Below are 15,535 nucleotides of genomic sequence, written 5' to 3'. Positions count from 1 at the left end.
GGTTCATGGAAATGTGCTGTAAAAGTAATCTTCACAGTGAGTAGACATATTTCAATTTATATGTTGTGCTGATTGTACAATGTAATTTCTCTTTTTATACATCAACATCGGTGCTATATTTATTCATTAGTTATATCCTTGGTCAAGATATGCATCGGGAACTCCGGTGGCTCATCCTGTCAACAAACACACCGGAGTAAACCTGGCTCCGCTAGCAAGTTTATGAGCCACATGGCTAGCTTCTCTCGAGCAATAAAAGCCAGAGGCTTCTTCTCTACAGACTGGACACTGGGCGAGGTCCTTATAGGGTGCTGCAAAATTGTGCTACATGCTTGGTGCCATCAAAACTTGACCAGTAAAGATGAGGAAAACAATGGTGTATGTATGTCTATAACTTGCTTCAGTCAACAATTTTCTGTGCCATCAAGACATGTAGGTTTCTGGACAAATCTTGCGAGCATACTCTCTTAACTGTGTTCATCTCAATAATAATGGTGTGCATGGTGTTCAGTACTGGAGCTTCGGCTACTATATCAGTTCCCAGGGGCCTTGCTGAGGCCACAGGTTTTAACTACGAATTTTCTGCGAAGACGCTGATTTTGTCCCCAGCACAACAAAAACGAGATCAAAATGAAGAGATGCTGCACATTGTACACACTGCTCCACGCAAAGCTGACGGATGGCTAAAGTAGCTAAACTATTGGGGTTTGACGCTTACAAGGGGAGGAAAATGTGTGAATGCCCATGTATTTTTCTTCCTCTAGCAATTCCAGCCATCAGACGGTGGTTCGGGAAGTGTCATTGTCCAGGCCTTCTTGTGTGGCCGCATTGTGCTAGCTTGCTCTTTCGTCTCGAGCTCGTGGAACGAAGCGCCACAGATCAACTGCAACGTCGACCTCCTTTTTATTGTGGAACTTGTAGGTCTGCGGTAGAGCATAGCGCAGCTGTGACAAGAGAAAGAGAGGATATAAATTATCACAGCAGGTGTGGAACACAAGACATGATTTGGACCTGAAATCCTCAATGCAGAATAACCTTTCTTTTTCCTGTTTTTGAGAAAAATAAGAGATGCTAGAATGTTTCAAATAACATTACCTCACACAGAACTTCAGCACTGATGGCATTGCAATTACGGATGGCTGCCTTCTTGATGTACTAAAGATCAAAACACAAAAACATAAGCGGGGAATCTATCAACATTTGCTTCAATCAATGTACAAAATGAAAACAGAAAACTATCGACAATTGCTAGGTTTATCATGTATACAGTTGATTAATTCCTTTTGCCGGTACAATAGTCTCTGTGGAAAAGAGATCGAAATATTTACATAGAAGAATCACATTAGATCAGAAAGCAGGGTTGGATAAACCACAGCTGTAACTCTGAAGGAAAAACTTACTTCTCTCGTGGAAGTCTTGTGTAGAGAATAGACAGCTTGAGAGGCAACCTGTGAATAATAAATAGATATTAAAAAATTGCAACATAAATGTCATCGTTAATGAATTGGTATTATAGCAAACTACTGCTTTGACCACCTTCAAGCCCATAGAAAGGAAATCCATGTCAGCTCCTTTTCTTTTTGTCCCAAAGGGAGGGTTCATGACAACAGTATCAACAAGAAGGCCTGCACCATATCTCTTAGTAGGCACCAAAATGGTTATGGACGTTTTTCAACATTGAAAACATCTATATTTGTGTGCAAACATGATTTATTTCAAGAACTACGTTTTGCAAGTAGTTCATTTGCTAGACGAGATTCTATTTCATCTACTATTTTAACCTGCGAAGCGACATGATATACTGGAGAGTGGGAAGTAACCTAGCCAACTTGTAGAGCATGTTCAGCTAGGATAGTAAATCCATTCTAGACATTATTTACTTACGGATTAAAAATACAAAAGGGGCAGTTGAGAAGGACGATGTTGAAAAGAGCTTCCATAATAATGATAAAAGACAATGGTGTATTATAACCAGAAGAACATTGAAGTTGCACTGAGCCTGCACAATAGGTTGCCACTTTAAAAAAATACCTGTTAAATTTAAGTTCTTTATGTCACACTGAATTAAGTCGATATCCAGCTGCATAACCAAACATGTAATAAAAAGAAACATGTCATTCCCATGATAATATAACAGATCTAGAAATATCAATTACTGTGTCAATTCTCTCACATACTACTTTCAACTCTACATCACCACGTACTTGATCATGCAAGTTTGATCACTGGTACCAAAAGAGTAAAAATCATGCAAGAAGACCAAAATATGAGCCAACAACACAGAGATTGTTGATGTGGACAAAAGGCAGTGAATATAGGGATATGAGAGCATCTCTAACAGAGCCCGAACTCGCGGCCGAAACTGAAAAAGTCCGGCGAGAATAGGGGTTCGGTTCGGAGATGGGCTAGAACGGAGCCTGAACTCACGACCTTTCCCGTAAAACGAGTTCGGGCCCCCGAGAAATCAAGCGGACGCCCTGTATTAAAAGGGGCCGCGGAGGGGAGTTCGGTTCGTAAACCCTACTCCCCTCCGCCGCCGCCTGCCTCCTCTCCGCCGAGCGATTCCGCCTCCTCCGACGCCACTCCGCCGCTTCGGCCACCACCCCTCCGTCCGAAATGGGGCGTTTAAGACGCGTGGGTAGGGGAGGTGGCCGAATCGGCGGCGGAAAATCACCTCGGCGTCCGCCGGGTGTACGGGCGGAGGCGGAGCGCACTCCGACGGCGCATGGAAGCGGGCCGGGCGGAAGTGGCCGGAACTTATGGCGCGCCGTCAAGCGCGCGAGGCGACGACTGAGGAAGGAGAAGCGGAGGCGCCCCCCGCTGCCGGCTCGTGCAGCCCGCCGCTGCCAGCGCTGCCCCCGCGCGGCAACGACGCCAACGGGCGGCCTCTAGCCTGCGGGAGCACCTCCGAGGCGGCGGCCTTCGAGGTGGCGGCGCTCATCGTCGCCTAGGAATCGACGACGACCAAAAAGCCTTTGCCGGCATAGTGAAGCGCCCCGGTGATAGTATAGTCACTCCGGGGAATAAATCTAGTCTAAATTAGGCCCCTAGTATCGAATGTAGGTCGAAGATGCATGTATTTTGCCTGCCTTATTGTAAATTATCAACGAATTCACCTTGATCGGAGCAAATCGAGTTCAATCGCGAGTTTCAATTTCCCGCGACGTTTGATTTCCGCGTTTTCGGTTCACGAGTTCGGTTTCTGTTCTGCGCCGTGACTAAATCCAACAATTTCCCACAGTTCGGGAGACCGAACCCGTAGTTTTCGGTTCCGCGATATACGGGCTCTGCTAGAGATGCTCTGACGGGATAGAGTAGCACATCCATGGTGTAGTAAATGCAACAAAACTGAAGTGAAAGGTTCTCAGAGTTGAGGGGTGTGTTTCTCAACCGGCATTGGAGTTCCAGGCAAGAGGTAGTGCACCTATCTCTTGTGTAGATACTATATTTAAATGACCCAAACTTCGATTTCTACAAGCTTACCCAACAGCTTGGTCAACTACAGAATTACATTCTTCTAGCGCAAAAAAGGAACTATTTGGAATTGCATTTGGTATATGCTAAGGCCCATCACCCTCCCCGGAGGTGTGACCTTGTAACAAACTCTCCTTTGCAATGAAAAGAAACACAATGCTGCTAACTGAACTTGCAAGTTGTCATCCTTTGATCAACTGTAGTAGGCAGTCAATTAGTTATGCCACATACTACTGAGATAATAGATCAAGCTGGTCACTATGCAAAAGAGTTGCAAAAACAGCTTACTTAAGTATGCTGGAGTAAACCATATACTTTTAATAATCAAATAAGAGGCTGTATGCATCGATTGATGCAGTGGCCGGGGCTGCCCCTTTGGAGTAAAACCTTTCACAGAGGTGTTGATTAGCGATTTGCTCAAACTACATATACATGAGAATTATAACCAAAACTACTCCAATATCATGCAGAATTTCCACAGGTGAAAAAAGAGGGGAATGAATTGTTATAGTGGAAACTAAAGCAACAGCATACCTCCAGATCAGTAGCATTTTCTTGAGCAAGTTCAAGGGACTGCAGGTCAATATCAATACCAGTCACATGCCTGTCATTCCGCAACAATTGTGAATAAGATTAAGAATTATTAAAAACAGAATTACAACAAAATCATAAGATCCTAAGGCACACAAACACGCGGATTTCTAGTTCATGATACTGATGGATAACCAATTAAAGTATACTATGTTATTATCCAATATGCGTACATGAGTTTGTTCCTTGCCATTGGAATGATAGTGTAACATGGTCAGGTAGATAAAACTATGGAATTCTAATATGCAACATATTTTTTACCATTAATACAGAAATTTCAAATAAAATGCGGTAAATTAGTAAATAATAGTATAAACAGTTTTATTTGCTTAGCTCTTCACTATGAGTAATTAAGTTACATATGAGGCACTAGGGTTTCGTAAGTAATGTTAAATCAGCACTGCCCACAAAAGAAAACCTTAGTTTCCTCCCTATTCTGCACAATTAATCAGCATATCATGGAAGAGGTGGCCACTCTTCAGTTCCTCGTTGAGATCGAGGAGTGTTAAAGTAAGCGTGCAAATGACGGGACCGGAGCTATAATAGTGACAAGCTTTTGCACGGTTAAAGGGTGTAGACCTCTGATGATATCAGTCTAGAGAAACAACTGTAGAAAAGAACTCCAGAACACAATCCCCAATATATTAAGAGTTTAAACATACTCACTCAGCATCCAGCAGAGCACTCGCGATAGCCAGGGTACCACAGCCACACCCAAAGTCAGCTACCACTTTGCCAGAGATGTCATCGAAACTGTTCTCAGCCTGATGGATGTACCAAATCACCATGAGAAAGATAAAACAGAGGGAAGATCACGAGTCACTAGAATTTTAGCATCTGGTCAGCACCCACACCTGACAAGCCTACTCTACTGTTTTTCTACCTGATGGTTTCGCATACATTCTTGAGATAAATAGCCAAGTGAGACATTCCCAAAATCGAAGTATAGGTTGCAACCAGCTAAAACTCGAATATTCCAAATTTTGTACTGACCAGGTGGTAGCTCACAGACCTAAGAAATTAAATTCGGAAAAAGGAGTACATATATGCGAGCCTGCCGCGGAAGTAGCTTGTTAGTTTGGGCATGGAACCGAGGCTACAGATTCACTTGGCCTCCAAATTCTACAACAGAGAGCGGAATCGCATCCACATGCAGCTCGCATAAAGCAACAAGGCATCAGAATCGGGAGAGGGTACTACCGTGTAGAGCATCCGTGACGCTATGTGGGGGCCCGTCGCGTACTGCTCCAGCTCCACCTGCACCCACCAGCGGCGGCGGCGGTAAAAATTCATATAAATTCGTCGTCTCATTTCCCTCCTTGTTCTGGAGTTGAACCGGGAGATGGTGGCGGAGAGAGTACCTTGGGGTCGGCGAACTGGGTCAGGCCTCCCAGGAGGCCCTCGAGCTGCTTCAGCTTCATCTCGCCGTCGCCGTCGCCGTGGCGGAGCACGCGAGAAGCGCCGTCGAGTTGGGGATTCGATTCTCAATTGCTGCCGGCGAGCCACTGGCGCCTCCGACGGCGAGAGGGCAGACTTTTTCTTAGGGCCGGCGCTGGACGGGCCAGACAACCGGGCCGGACCGGCCCACGTTGACCACTCAGTACCAGCCCAAGAGCCCATCAGACACCGACCGAAAACGAGCCCAATACGAGGCAAACGTGGAGAAGCCTTTGATGGCGCATGGTCTTCTTTCTTCTTCCTTCTCGTCCGGCGCGGCGGCCAGTGTAACCCAAACCGGCCGTCGCCATCGCCGCCGGTTGCTTGCCGCTCCGTTTCCGCGGCCAGGAGAGACGGGCGCTACCCGTTTGCGGCGTGCGTAGAAGGTATGCGCCGCTCGTCCTCGTCCCCGTACTACCGTTGTGCTTGAGCAAGCAGCATTCTCCTTGTCAGCTAGGTTTGTTCCACTTGGTTCATAAAAAGGGGTTCCATTTTGTTTGCCTGGGTGATAATATTTCTCGTAGTTTCCTTCATCTCGACCGATTCTACAGTTTAATTACGAGACGAGTCTCTTATGAGACTAATCAACTATCCTTCTCTGAAAAATATTCAGTTCAAATTGGTCGCATACATGCCCCAGCCAGAACCAAATGTCTTCGTCATCTGCTAATGATACTACAAGTGCTCAGACATGAAAAGGTATTCTTGGTCGCACTTAGGCACAGTTCCATACTAGATAATGTTTGCATAAACTCGCGTACATATGTTTAATTTTGCATAATTTATTTACTTCCTAAATAAATACTTGTGCTTTACTTCAGATCACATAAAGAAAACGAAACGACTAATATCATCACAGGGCCATGCACTCCGATGTTAAAATATCTTCATGACCAAACATGTTGCCATGGGTGGTGTGTGTGCCACGTTTGGGGGAATAATGCTTGCTTAATTAACTAGGTCTCTCTTGCATGAAGTAATCTATTTATGAAAGTTAAATGTCCCATTAACAATGCCAATTAATAAAACCATAAAACTCCCTTAACTTGTGGTCTTTAAGGGCCATAGGTTCTTGTCTAGATATAATGTGACATGCTATGCCAATGTCTCCTCCTCCGAGAGATGCAGGTAAACAGGAAGCCAGCATCCTGTCTCTGTAGATCTCCCCCTAGCTAGCTAGCTTCTGAAACCCATCCATGGATTTCGGTTACTTCCAGCCCCATGCAGGGAGCTGTGATGACATGCCGCTTGATTTCCATGTGCAGCAAAATGCTCACTACGACCTCCAGCCTGTTGATGGTTCATTCGAACCTACCGGTGGATCGATCGTTCCGTTCACAGCCTTCTATCAGGACTACTATCCACAAGGCGCAGTGCAGAAGGCTCTCCTCGACGACGCTTCATCGATCGTTCATAATTCTGGACCTTTCTTGCCTCTGTTGACGCCAAAACTGGAGGTTTCACATCTCATAGGAGGAGGCCGCCTTGGATCATACAAGGCTTATGAGATGAGCCGCAGGTTTCTTCCAAGAAAGAAGGCATCGAGTAAGGCTCTCAAGAAGGCTAATGTTGTCAAAGGGCAATGGACACTGGAGGAAGACAGGTAAATTGGATTTCTTGATGCATGCTTTGTTCAGTATTTTCTCCATCCAAAAGTAAAACTCTGGCCGTACTGTAAGTTGAAGTTATGAGTTGCTTCATTTGCAAGGTTCTCACTGAGTTCATTCTTGTAAATTTTAACAGGAAGTTGGTAAAGTTAGTGGAACAGTTTGGACTGAGGAAGTGGTCTCAGATTGCACAAATGCTGCCTGGAAGAGTGGGAAAGCAATGCAGAGAAAGATGGCACAACCATTTGAGACCTAACATCAAGGTTTATCTCCATAACTTCTGCTTGACCCGCGGAGTCAAATCTCTTTGATGTCTTCTAGTCTATAATGACATGCTGACAGTTATATATTTACTTTGACCATGTTTAATGAAATAGTAAACTAATTTGAACACATTCAGTGAGATTTCGAAGTCACTAGGATCACATGCAATTCATTATGGGTGCACAAATTTTTGGGAGCTTAGATACACGAAATATTGTTTAGTATTAGAATGCAAGTTGATCTTTTTTTTGCTGAAATAATGCTCGTTTATCAATCAGAATGAGTAAACACGCAAACTTCAGTTTATTTTCTACTTTCCTGTCATCCACCCTAAAATTAAAAGTTTATATTTTGATTGTCTCTTCACTGTTTAGTAGACCAACTGTCCAAAAGGGAATAAAACAGAAGGAAAACAACAATCCTTCGAATAAGCAGAAACAAAGCAAATTGAAACCATCTGGTTGACCAGAGTTAGACAATTTATGTATCCTTTGTACCAGTTAACTCAAGTATCTTGAAGTTTTTAAATGGCTAAATATCATTGTGAACCAAAAAAAATGTCATATTTTCATAATTAAACATGATTTATGATAAGCTTTTCCCTGAAAACAATAGGCGTGAAAATATCCTACACGTGTATATGATATTTATGCTTGTGGAATGAACTTTTAATGAATGGAAAAACAAATGCAGAAAGATACTTGGAGTGAGGAAGAAGACATGGTTCTAATACAAACACACAAGGAGGTTGGCAACAAATGGGCTGAGATAGCTAAGCGCCTCCCTGGGAGAACAGAAAACTCCATAAAAAATCATTGGAATGCAACAAAGAGAAGGCAGTTTGCACGGAGGCGGACCCGCACTAGTGCCAAGAATCCCAAATCTGGCACCCTTCTGCAGAATTACATCAAAAGCCTTGGAATTGGCTCTAGCAAGGTCATTGCTCCTGTAGATCCAAAAGAACCTCCATTGTCACCATCTTCAACAGCACCTCCAACACAAAATATGGTACAGGTGAATGATAACTGGGCAGAATCCAACCCGTCCAACACAATGGTTACTGAAGGAATATTCAGCACAGATGACGGACAAACTCACTCTTGCGAAGAAATTCTAGTTCCTACCTGTGATGATTTTTCCATTGACATGTGTGATGGACTATTTGACACAAAGGAGGAGGCACAGTACCAAGTTTACAGCATAGATGATGATGTTGACATGGACTACATCTTCAACCATATTGATTACGCCATTAAGGTTGACCATGAGTTAGATATGGAGATGACATGGGATGATGACGCACTCGTAAGCACTGACTCTGCATTATCACCATTGGTGACAGCGTTTGGTCCAGCAGAAATCAAGACCGTGCATGTGAAGGAGGAGATGGATCTCATTGAGCTGGTCAAGCATACACAAGCTTGCAGCTAGTGGACAAGAAAAAAAACAGCAATATTATTATATATGCATGCTATTTATAGTTAATATGACGACCTTTTGAATGTATTATGGGACATGCTATTTATAGATAATATGACGACCTTCTGGATATTTTATAGATAATATGACGACCTTTCAATGTATAACAGGAATATATATATATTTACAATAAAAGTGGTAAGATCATGTGTATGTATATGGTTTTTGAAGTTAAGTGTTTGATTCTATATTGCATAAATGTCCTAAATATGTGTTTCTCATTTTGTAAAGACATATTAGCCCTCTAATATTTTCAATATGAAAGTGGAGTAAATCAATGCTATTCTTATATGTGTTCTCATCAACTAATCTTAATTTATATGGACAATAATTATAAACATCAAATAAATCAGATGGAGTTACAAAATGCACATATGTCTATTCAGGATGAAAATTACTCTACAAACATATGCATCATCTCGTAACATGCTGGCCACTGGTCAGTGCCTCAAGAGGTGAGTAACACGGTGCACTTTTCAGTAGATAGTTAATTAAAACTGAGAAGCTGTGTTCATTTAGCATCCGGCACACTTAGATAGTTCTCTTACAGTTCATAATAGCATACAACTTGACCTCTTGATTAGTACACAATAGGCTAATATAAGCTAGATGTCCCCGCTAAGGAGTCACCTAAACCATTCACTCAGTTATTGTTCAGTTGATCCACGTAAGATTGATGAAACCTGCAAAAGATTGTAATAGCTAATTACACAAAAGTTCAATAGCCGGTACTTTAAAAGGGTATGGTTTCCTTCAATTAATTAAGTTATGTACAAGCTAGCTAGGTTTAGTACGTGGGTGGCAGTCTTCGATCTTTGCTGATAATACTGAAATCGAATTCTATTAATTTACTCTTTTGCATGTTGACGATCCAGTTCAAATATACTGTATTCTGTTCAAAAATATATTTTTATATGCACTTCATATTTTTCTAACATTGCTAAAAAAGGCATACATTAAGTATTAAATAAACAAGAAATACTGGTTCACATTAAATTCTACTAAGTACCACTATATCATACTTGTATAGTTGTATATTAGTATTTTGAGAGAAACAAGTACAGTACCCTATATGCAGAGTCGGGTCACAAACTGCAGAGTGAAATAGTTCCTGCTCGTTCGCTTGATTAGCCTGTCCACTAGACCCACTAGGTCCAACATCCTGGCAAGACATATGCAGCACATTTTCTGCACTAGTTTCTTGTATCTGGTAAAAAAAGAAGATATAAAAGTTGAAAACACACATATATAGCTCACCCTTTCTTTGAACATATAGCGACCTTAGCCATTAATTTACGGTTTCCAAAAAACTATATTTTCAGAACAAATATATTCCTTCTTTTAACTATTCTGCTACTTTTCGTGGTTCAGCCTTAATTAGTGCATTAGCATTAACAAGCATATACACAGATTCAAATATCTGTTGAAAGGGAAAGCCATTATACTAATTATGCACTGTCTCTGTAGGAAAATAAATTACTATTTATAACATATTTTTATTTGTACTATCTTCTTAAGATAGTCAAGAGAAACTAGCTAATTAACAATTAATAGAGCTAACTGAATAAAATATACCAGCCAGTGCTAACTTTCGCTATATTTTTTTTTTCTATTTTTCATCGATTGAAGCTTCTACATATTTTGTATGGAACTACTGGAAATGCCCAAATGAGGATTAGCCGAACGAATATGTGTATGAATGGCACATAATACTGTGTTACCTTCCTTCTTAAGTCTTTGTTAACATCTTGCAGTTGTTGTTCCTGCACAATTTTTTGGTTAATTATTCTGGCTTCTACATATTTGACGAAAGATGCAAACACCAAAGCAAGGCAAATTAAAAAGATGCAGGTGTTACCTTACGCTTGAGCTCAAAGAGCTGATCAAGTGCCTGCTGGCTCTGTACATATGTAGACAGAAATTGACAGTCAGAAACTTACGACCATATTTGTATGTAAGATGTTATAGCTTTAACATTTATATATACTCCACTATTATATAGTGCATATATCTGTATATATTCCGGACCCTTTGAAGTGTGAAGGTCATAACCACACAGTTTATACATATATATATATGGTCAATAAACTTCGTTACATCTTACCTTTGTCGACCTTATATTTTTGAGAGATATCTCAATTTGGTTCTCAAGTTGCTCAAGCTCCTTAATGCTAAGTGGGCCCAAGTCTTCACCAAGAAGATTTCTGTAGCGACCAATTAGGCACTCCTGGTAACTAATTAATGGCATAGTTTACCCAACATTTTGTTTAGTTTGTTAGAGACTACATACCTCTGAGTTGTCTGTAGGAACTCAACTCTTGTCTTCATCTTTAAATACTCTTGGTAATTGCTCTAGTTTTAATAAGAGAATATGAACAGTACACTGATTAATCAAGGGAAATCATGATTATACTATAGAGCTACATTATACACAAAAGGTATATATGTAAGTGTTTATAAGGTTATTGTAACTTGCTAGGAGACAGTAAGTAACACTGGAAATAAGTGGGCATGTCATACTATAGTATTCTTTTTTTTGGTCATACTATAGTATTCTTTTACAGCAAGGCATACCGTAGTAAGATACTGCAGTTTCCATCCACACATATCCAATTTGATAGAACTGTGTTTGTCTATTCATACTTGATTCACCACGACCCATGAGATTAGATTAAGAATATTTCTATCACCAGATTACCATCATCAATCCTGACCATGAAATGAAAGTACAACCAAGCCCCCATAGTTCATAATGTATTTTAGATCACCCCCTTTATTTGTTATTTTCTCTAAAAAATCTGCAAAGCTTCATACTGTACATGAAATGTGTACGAAATAATAGCGTTGAAGAGGTATTACGTACTAATTCAGTCTCCGGAGTTGCTGTTGCTTTGGAGTTGTAGTTGCAACTGCGGTACCTCTCAAGCGTCTTATACATGCTGTTGGCACAACACAAGAAAAAATGATTATGTAATGGATTTTAGCAATAAAACAAAATCTGGAAAATATGTAACCTACACATCGTGCAGTTTATTTATGGCTGTACTCTCTCTCTCTCTCTGTGTGTGTGTGTGTATCTTCCCCATAGGAATTATGCAGGCTTTCTATCCATAGGATTTTTTCTGCAGAGAACTATTATGCAAAAGTAATGAGATCAAAATGTGGTCTACATACTTGTAAAATACATCGATGAATATTTTCATTTGTCTATGCACAGAAAGCAAATGTGTGTATCTATAACAGCAACAAGTGCATCTATTATAGATCCACGTAGTTGTCAATTTGGGTAGCGCGCATATTAACATATTTCATCATGAAATTTTACAAGCACCTAGTTTATCATCTATATCTTTTTATGCAAAAGAAAATAATATCGTATTGACTTTTGAAACACTGAAGTGGGTTTTTTAGCAATCTTTTTTAGAATTGGATCATTTTGTGATGTCCGTTTCTACAACAATTCCATTAGATTTGTACCAAGAGGTTACACTAGCAAGAACTTCACCCTGCAGCTGGGGTCAAGTTCGCGGATTGGTGGGACACGACTATCCGTGCTTCCCAGCGACCTCACGCAAGGGCACTTTCTTGGCGATTATGCTTGCAGCTTGGTGGTTACGGAAGGCAGCCTGATCTCAGTGGCTTGATCGACATGACAAAAGCGGAGGCCAAGTTGTGGGCAACAGCCAGAGCTTCAGGTCTAGCGGCGCTGCTCCCCCTGGCTTAGTGTGTAGGTGTTGTACCCAAGTGTTGCCTATGTCGGCTTGTATCATAATCTTTCAATCATGAATCAAAATGCAAAGTTTTTGCGTTTTCTCGAAAAAAAACTTAGACTTCAACGGGAATTTTATTTGCCTTTCGCACATGAACCTGCACATAATCTCTCTTCATACGCAAATTTCCGATGAAGTATTCCAAGAGCTTGCCCTGTTTGAATTTTTAGTTTTCGAAATCCTGAAATCAAAATCCTACATTTTCTTATTCCTTTGTTTTATGCTCCTCCTGTATCAAAGAGGCCTAGGTCTAGAAGCGCGCAACTACCCAACTGTACCATTTCTAGACTAAAGTTGGATATAATGTATTAATATGCAACTAATTATCAATTTGTTAAATGGTCAATGTTCGGGATCATAAAGGTAGGAATACCCATTTCGAAAGTGCCTGGTATATAAATATCATAAAGGTTCTTTACATGTTTTTCTTTCAGCAGGGAGGGTTCTCTCCTTAATCTTGAACAATTGTTTAGGTAATGATATATATTTTACTTCAACTAGCATCTAGTTCATAAAAGATGGTGTTACGACCGCCAATGCATCTTTAGCCATTAGTTTTTGTAGTACCATGGTAATTAGAAAAATATGAGATCTTAAAATACGAAAATATTTTTCATAGCAAACCTGATGATATTATTAAGAATTATGGAATGGAGGGAGTAGCTATTATTGTATCTAGCCAAAGTTAGATAAGTTCGGTTGCATATAAGTTTACCTTCAAATATGTTCCAAGCCTAATATTATGAAAGTATTTTAAGAAATCTAAGCATATATATGAACTTCACACATCAATTAAATCATTTCCAAGGATGTCAGTGGTAAAACGTTACATTTTGAATAAAACTGCACCTAAATGGACAGAGTACTCACAAAATGGGAACCATTTTGAGAACAGAACTTAAATTTGACACTAGAGTATTTTTATTTTTTTGCCTCTTGCATTTAGCCGCATGGCATCTTGTAGGGGGTATATTTTCCAGCCTGGTGAATCCAATTAACCCGCTCTGACCGACTCGATCCATGTCCTTGTTCTTGCATACGATTATGACATGATGACGCATGCATGCTCAAAGCACTAAAGCCCAACATCCCGGAGGACATCACTCTACCACGGTACGTACGTACTACGCGGTGTACAACGCAAAGCAGCAGCAGCAGCCTCTCAACGCATTTCACGTTTGCTTCCTGCTGTTGCCTCTAAATTGGCCGGTGGACTGGACGGTCGATGCTACTCCAGTACTTGAGCTGTCTGTCAAATGTCTACGGCTATCGGTGGACTCACATGCGAAGAACAACATGGGATGACAGGATAACCCATGACGAGCACATCGATGCATAACGTTTTTTCAATTATTTTCCTCTCCCCAGTAGTACTAGTAGCTGGCTCCCCTCTGCCGTGGCCGCGTGCACGTACGGTGCCTGCTTGGCAACCCAGCCAAGAGGTAGAGAGAGAAAGAGTTTGGAGACTAGAGAGAGGCCTCAATGGAACAGTAGAATAGGGGGGAATGGCTAGTTCCCAATGGAACAGTAGAATCTAGTGAAACAACACATACCATGTAGCTTGGACAGACAGATACTAGATCTATCAAGAACTCGATTCCCAATGGAGCAGTAAATCAGTAATCAATGCATAACCGGTAGTGCTTTGCTAAGATTTTGCTTACAAAAAAAAAATTAGTATTGCTTCAAGCATAAAGATGCAACTGAACTCCCAAAGTACTTGCTCGATTCCCCCAGAAGAGAGAAAAAAATGTTTCTGTTTGTGCGGATCTTCTCCTTAGGTGGATTGTTTAGTGCAGATCTGAAGAGCGCAAGATTAGATCCGCAAAATTAAGGCTCCGACTTGGTTGAATTAATGGAAATTAGTTTGTATGGAGTAGTAGAGAGTTTCGTATTGCTCTGATCTATGCACATGCTGTTAACAACACAGAGAGAGAAAATAATCCAGAGTCCTCTAGCCTACAGATATAGGAACTTGGATATTATCTACTGCATCTTATAGCGACTGAAACTCACATAATAAACACCAAAAGAGGAAAGGCAAACCACTCCCAGCCGATGTATGACGGAAAGACCCAACAAATCTTCCCCAAAACAGCAAAAGAGATAAGAGGAGCTAACATCTAGGTAGTAGCTAGCCTCTGCAGATGCATGCAATTGCAACGCCACATGCAAGAAATCGATCTTCCCGAAACAAACAAAAACAAATCCCCAAAGAAGAAATGCTTCAGATAAAAAAATCTGCATAAATCAGTACCAACATACTAGTGACAAAAGAAACTTGCAATTAACGGAACTTGAATCGGACATTGTTAGGGCAAAAATGTGCATTGAAACTAGCTGGCCCGAAACTAATTTACAGGGCCGGGGATATAGGTATTTACCATGATGAGGTAGAGAACTCAAAGAGGCGGCCGCGGGTGGAGAAGATGATGAGGGCGACCTCGGCGTCACAGAGCACCGACAGCTCGTACGCCTTCTTGAGCAGCCCGTTCCGGCGCTTGGCAAACGTCACCTGCCGGCTGATCTTGTTGTCGATCCGCTTGAGCTCAACCTTACCACGACCCATCCTTCCTTCCTAGCTGCTTGCCGGCCAGCCCTTTCGCCTGACCTAGTCTCTCTCTAGATCTCTCTCTTCTTCTCCTGCTCCTTCTCCCTACTCAGATAGCACTACCAAGCCGAGGACTAGCAGCGCTACTTTCCCTCTCTTTATGATATGCTAAGATGGATGGATGAGTAGATGGATGTAACTTTGTGTGGTTGCTACCCTACACATGCACGTACGGTACGTCTATCTGTCTTGGGGTTGCTCCTTCCCTTTCACCTGTGTCTTGGGGTACGTAGATGCTCTAAGATTTTGTGTAGCCGTTTGATTTCCCAAGTGAGGAACGAAAAAAAAGTCTACGTATATGA

At 41.4% G+C, this 15,535-nt stretch overlaps 3 protein-coding genes across 3 annotated transcripts; 1 reads left to right on the top strand and 2 right to left on the bottom strand.

Moving 5' to 3' along the window:
- Positions 1 to 362: 362 nt before the first annotated feature.
- On the bottom strand, positions 363 to 5,493 carry LOC124684856 (rRNA N6-adenosine-methyltransferase METTL5-like). The gene is made up of 9 exons (XM_047219108.1): positions 5,427 to 5,493; positions 5,266 to 5,322; positions 4,732 to 4,829; positions 4,009 to 4,078; positions 2,032 to 2,080; positions 1,537 to 1,625; positions 1,401 to 1,448; positions 1,096 to 1,155; positions 363 to 944 (listed from the first exon to the last, which is right to left on the bottom strand). Exons 1-9 carry the CDS (start codon positions 5,484 to 5,486, stop codon positions 834 to 836), a joined length of 642 nt encoding a protein of 213 aa, XP_047075064.1. The 5' UTR covers positions 5,487 to 5,493; the 3' UTR covers positions 363 to 833.
- A 1,205-nt stretch (positions 5,494 to 6,698) lies between these two features.
- LOC124703506 (transcription factor MYB3R-4-like) lies at positions 6,699 to 8,804 on the top strand. The gene is made up of 3 exons (XM_047235717.1): positions 6,699 to 7,105; positions 7,246 to 7,372; positions 8,067 to 8,804. Exons 1-3 carry the CDS (start codon positions 6,699 to 6,701, stop codon positions 8,802 to 8,804), a joined length of 1,272 nt encoding a protein of 423 aa, XP_047091673.1.
- A 681-nt stretch (positions 8,805 to 9,485) lies between these two features.
- Positions 9,486 to 15,191, bottom strand: LOC124666605 (MADS-box transcription factor 5-like). The gene is made up of 8 exons (XM_047203947.1): positions 15,007 to 15,191; positions 11,716 to 11,791; positions 11,143 to 11,204; positions 10,957 to 11,056; positions 10,711 to 10,752; positions 10,574 to 10,615; positions 9,920 to 10,059; positions 9,486 to 9,535 (listed from the first exon to the last, which is right to left on the bottom strand). Exons 1-8 carry the CDS (start codon positions 15,189 to 15,191, stop codon positions 9,496 to 9,498), a joined length of 687 nt encoding a protein of 228 aa, XP_047059903.1. The 3' UTR covers positions 9,486 to 9,495.
- Between the last annotated feature and the right edge of the window lie 344 nt (positions 15,192 to 15,535).

The sequence above is a fragment of the Lolium rigidum genome, chromosome 1 (genome assembly GCF_022539505.1).
Source record: "Lolium rigidum isolate FL_2022 chromosome 1, APGP_CSIRO_Lrig_0.1, whole genome shotgun sequence".
NCBI classification, from domain to species: Eukaryota; Viridiplantae; Streptophyta; class Magnoliopsida; order Poales; family Poaceae; genus Lolium; species Lolium rigidum.
This window is presented reverse-complemented; position numbering and strand designations above follow the sequence as displayed.

Coding starts and splice junctions, on each gene's coding strand:
- LOC124684856 (XM_047219108.1), bottom strand. CDS start 5,486: ATGAAGCTGAAGCAGCTCGAGGGCCTCCTGGGAGGCCTGACCCAGTTC. Junction 5,323..5,426: donor CCCAGTTCGCCGACCCCAAG/GTACTCTCTCCG, acceptor TGGTGGGTGCAG/GTGGAGCTGGAGCAGTACGC. Junction 1,626..2,031: donor AAAGAACTTAAATTTAACAG/GTATTTTTTTAA, acceptor GATATGGTGCAG/GCCTTCTTGTTGATACTGTT.
- LOC124703506 (XM_047235717.1), top strand. CDS start 6,699: ATGGATTTCGGTTACTTCCAGCCCCATGCAGGGAGCTGTGATGACATG. Junction 7,106..7,245: donor TGGACACTGGAGGAAGACAG/GTAAATTGGATT, acceptor AAATTTTAACAG/GAAGTTGGTAAAGTTAGTGG. Junction 7,373..8,066: donor ATTTGAGACCTAACATCAAG/GTTTATCTCCAT, acceptor AAACAAATGCAG/AAAGATACTTGGAGTGAGGA.
- LOC124666605 (XM_047203947.1), bottom strand. CDS start 15,191: ATGGGTCGTGGTAAGGTTGAGCTCAAGCGGATCGACAACAAGATCAGC. Junction 11,792..15,006: donor GAGTTCTCTACCTCATCATG/GTAAATACCTAT, acceptor TTGTGCCAACAG/CATGTATAAGACGCTTGAGA. Junction 11,205..11,715: donor CAACTCCGGAGACTGAATTA/GTACGTAATACC, acceptor TATTAAAACTAG/AGCAATTACCAAGAGTATTT.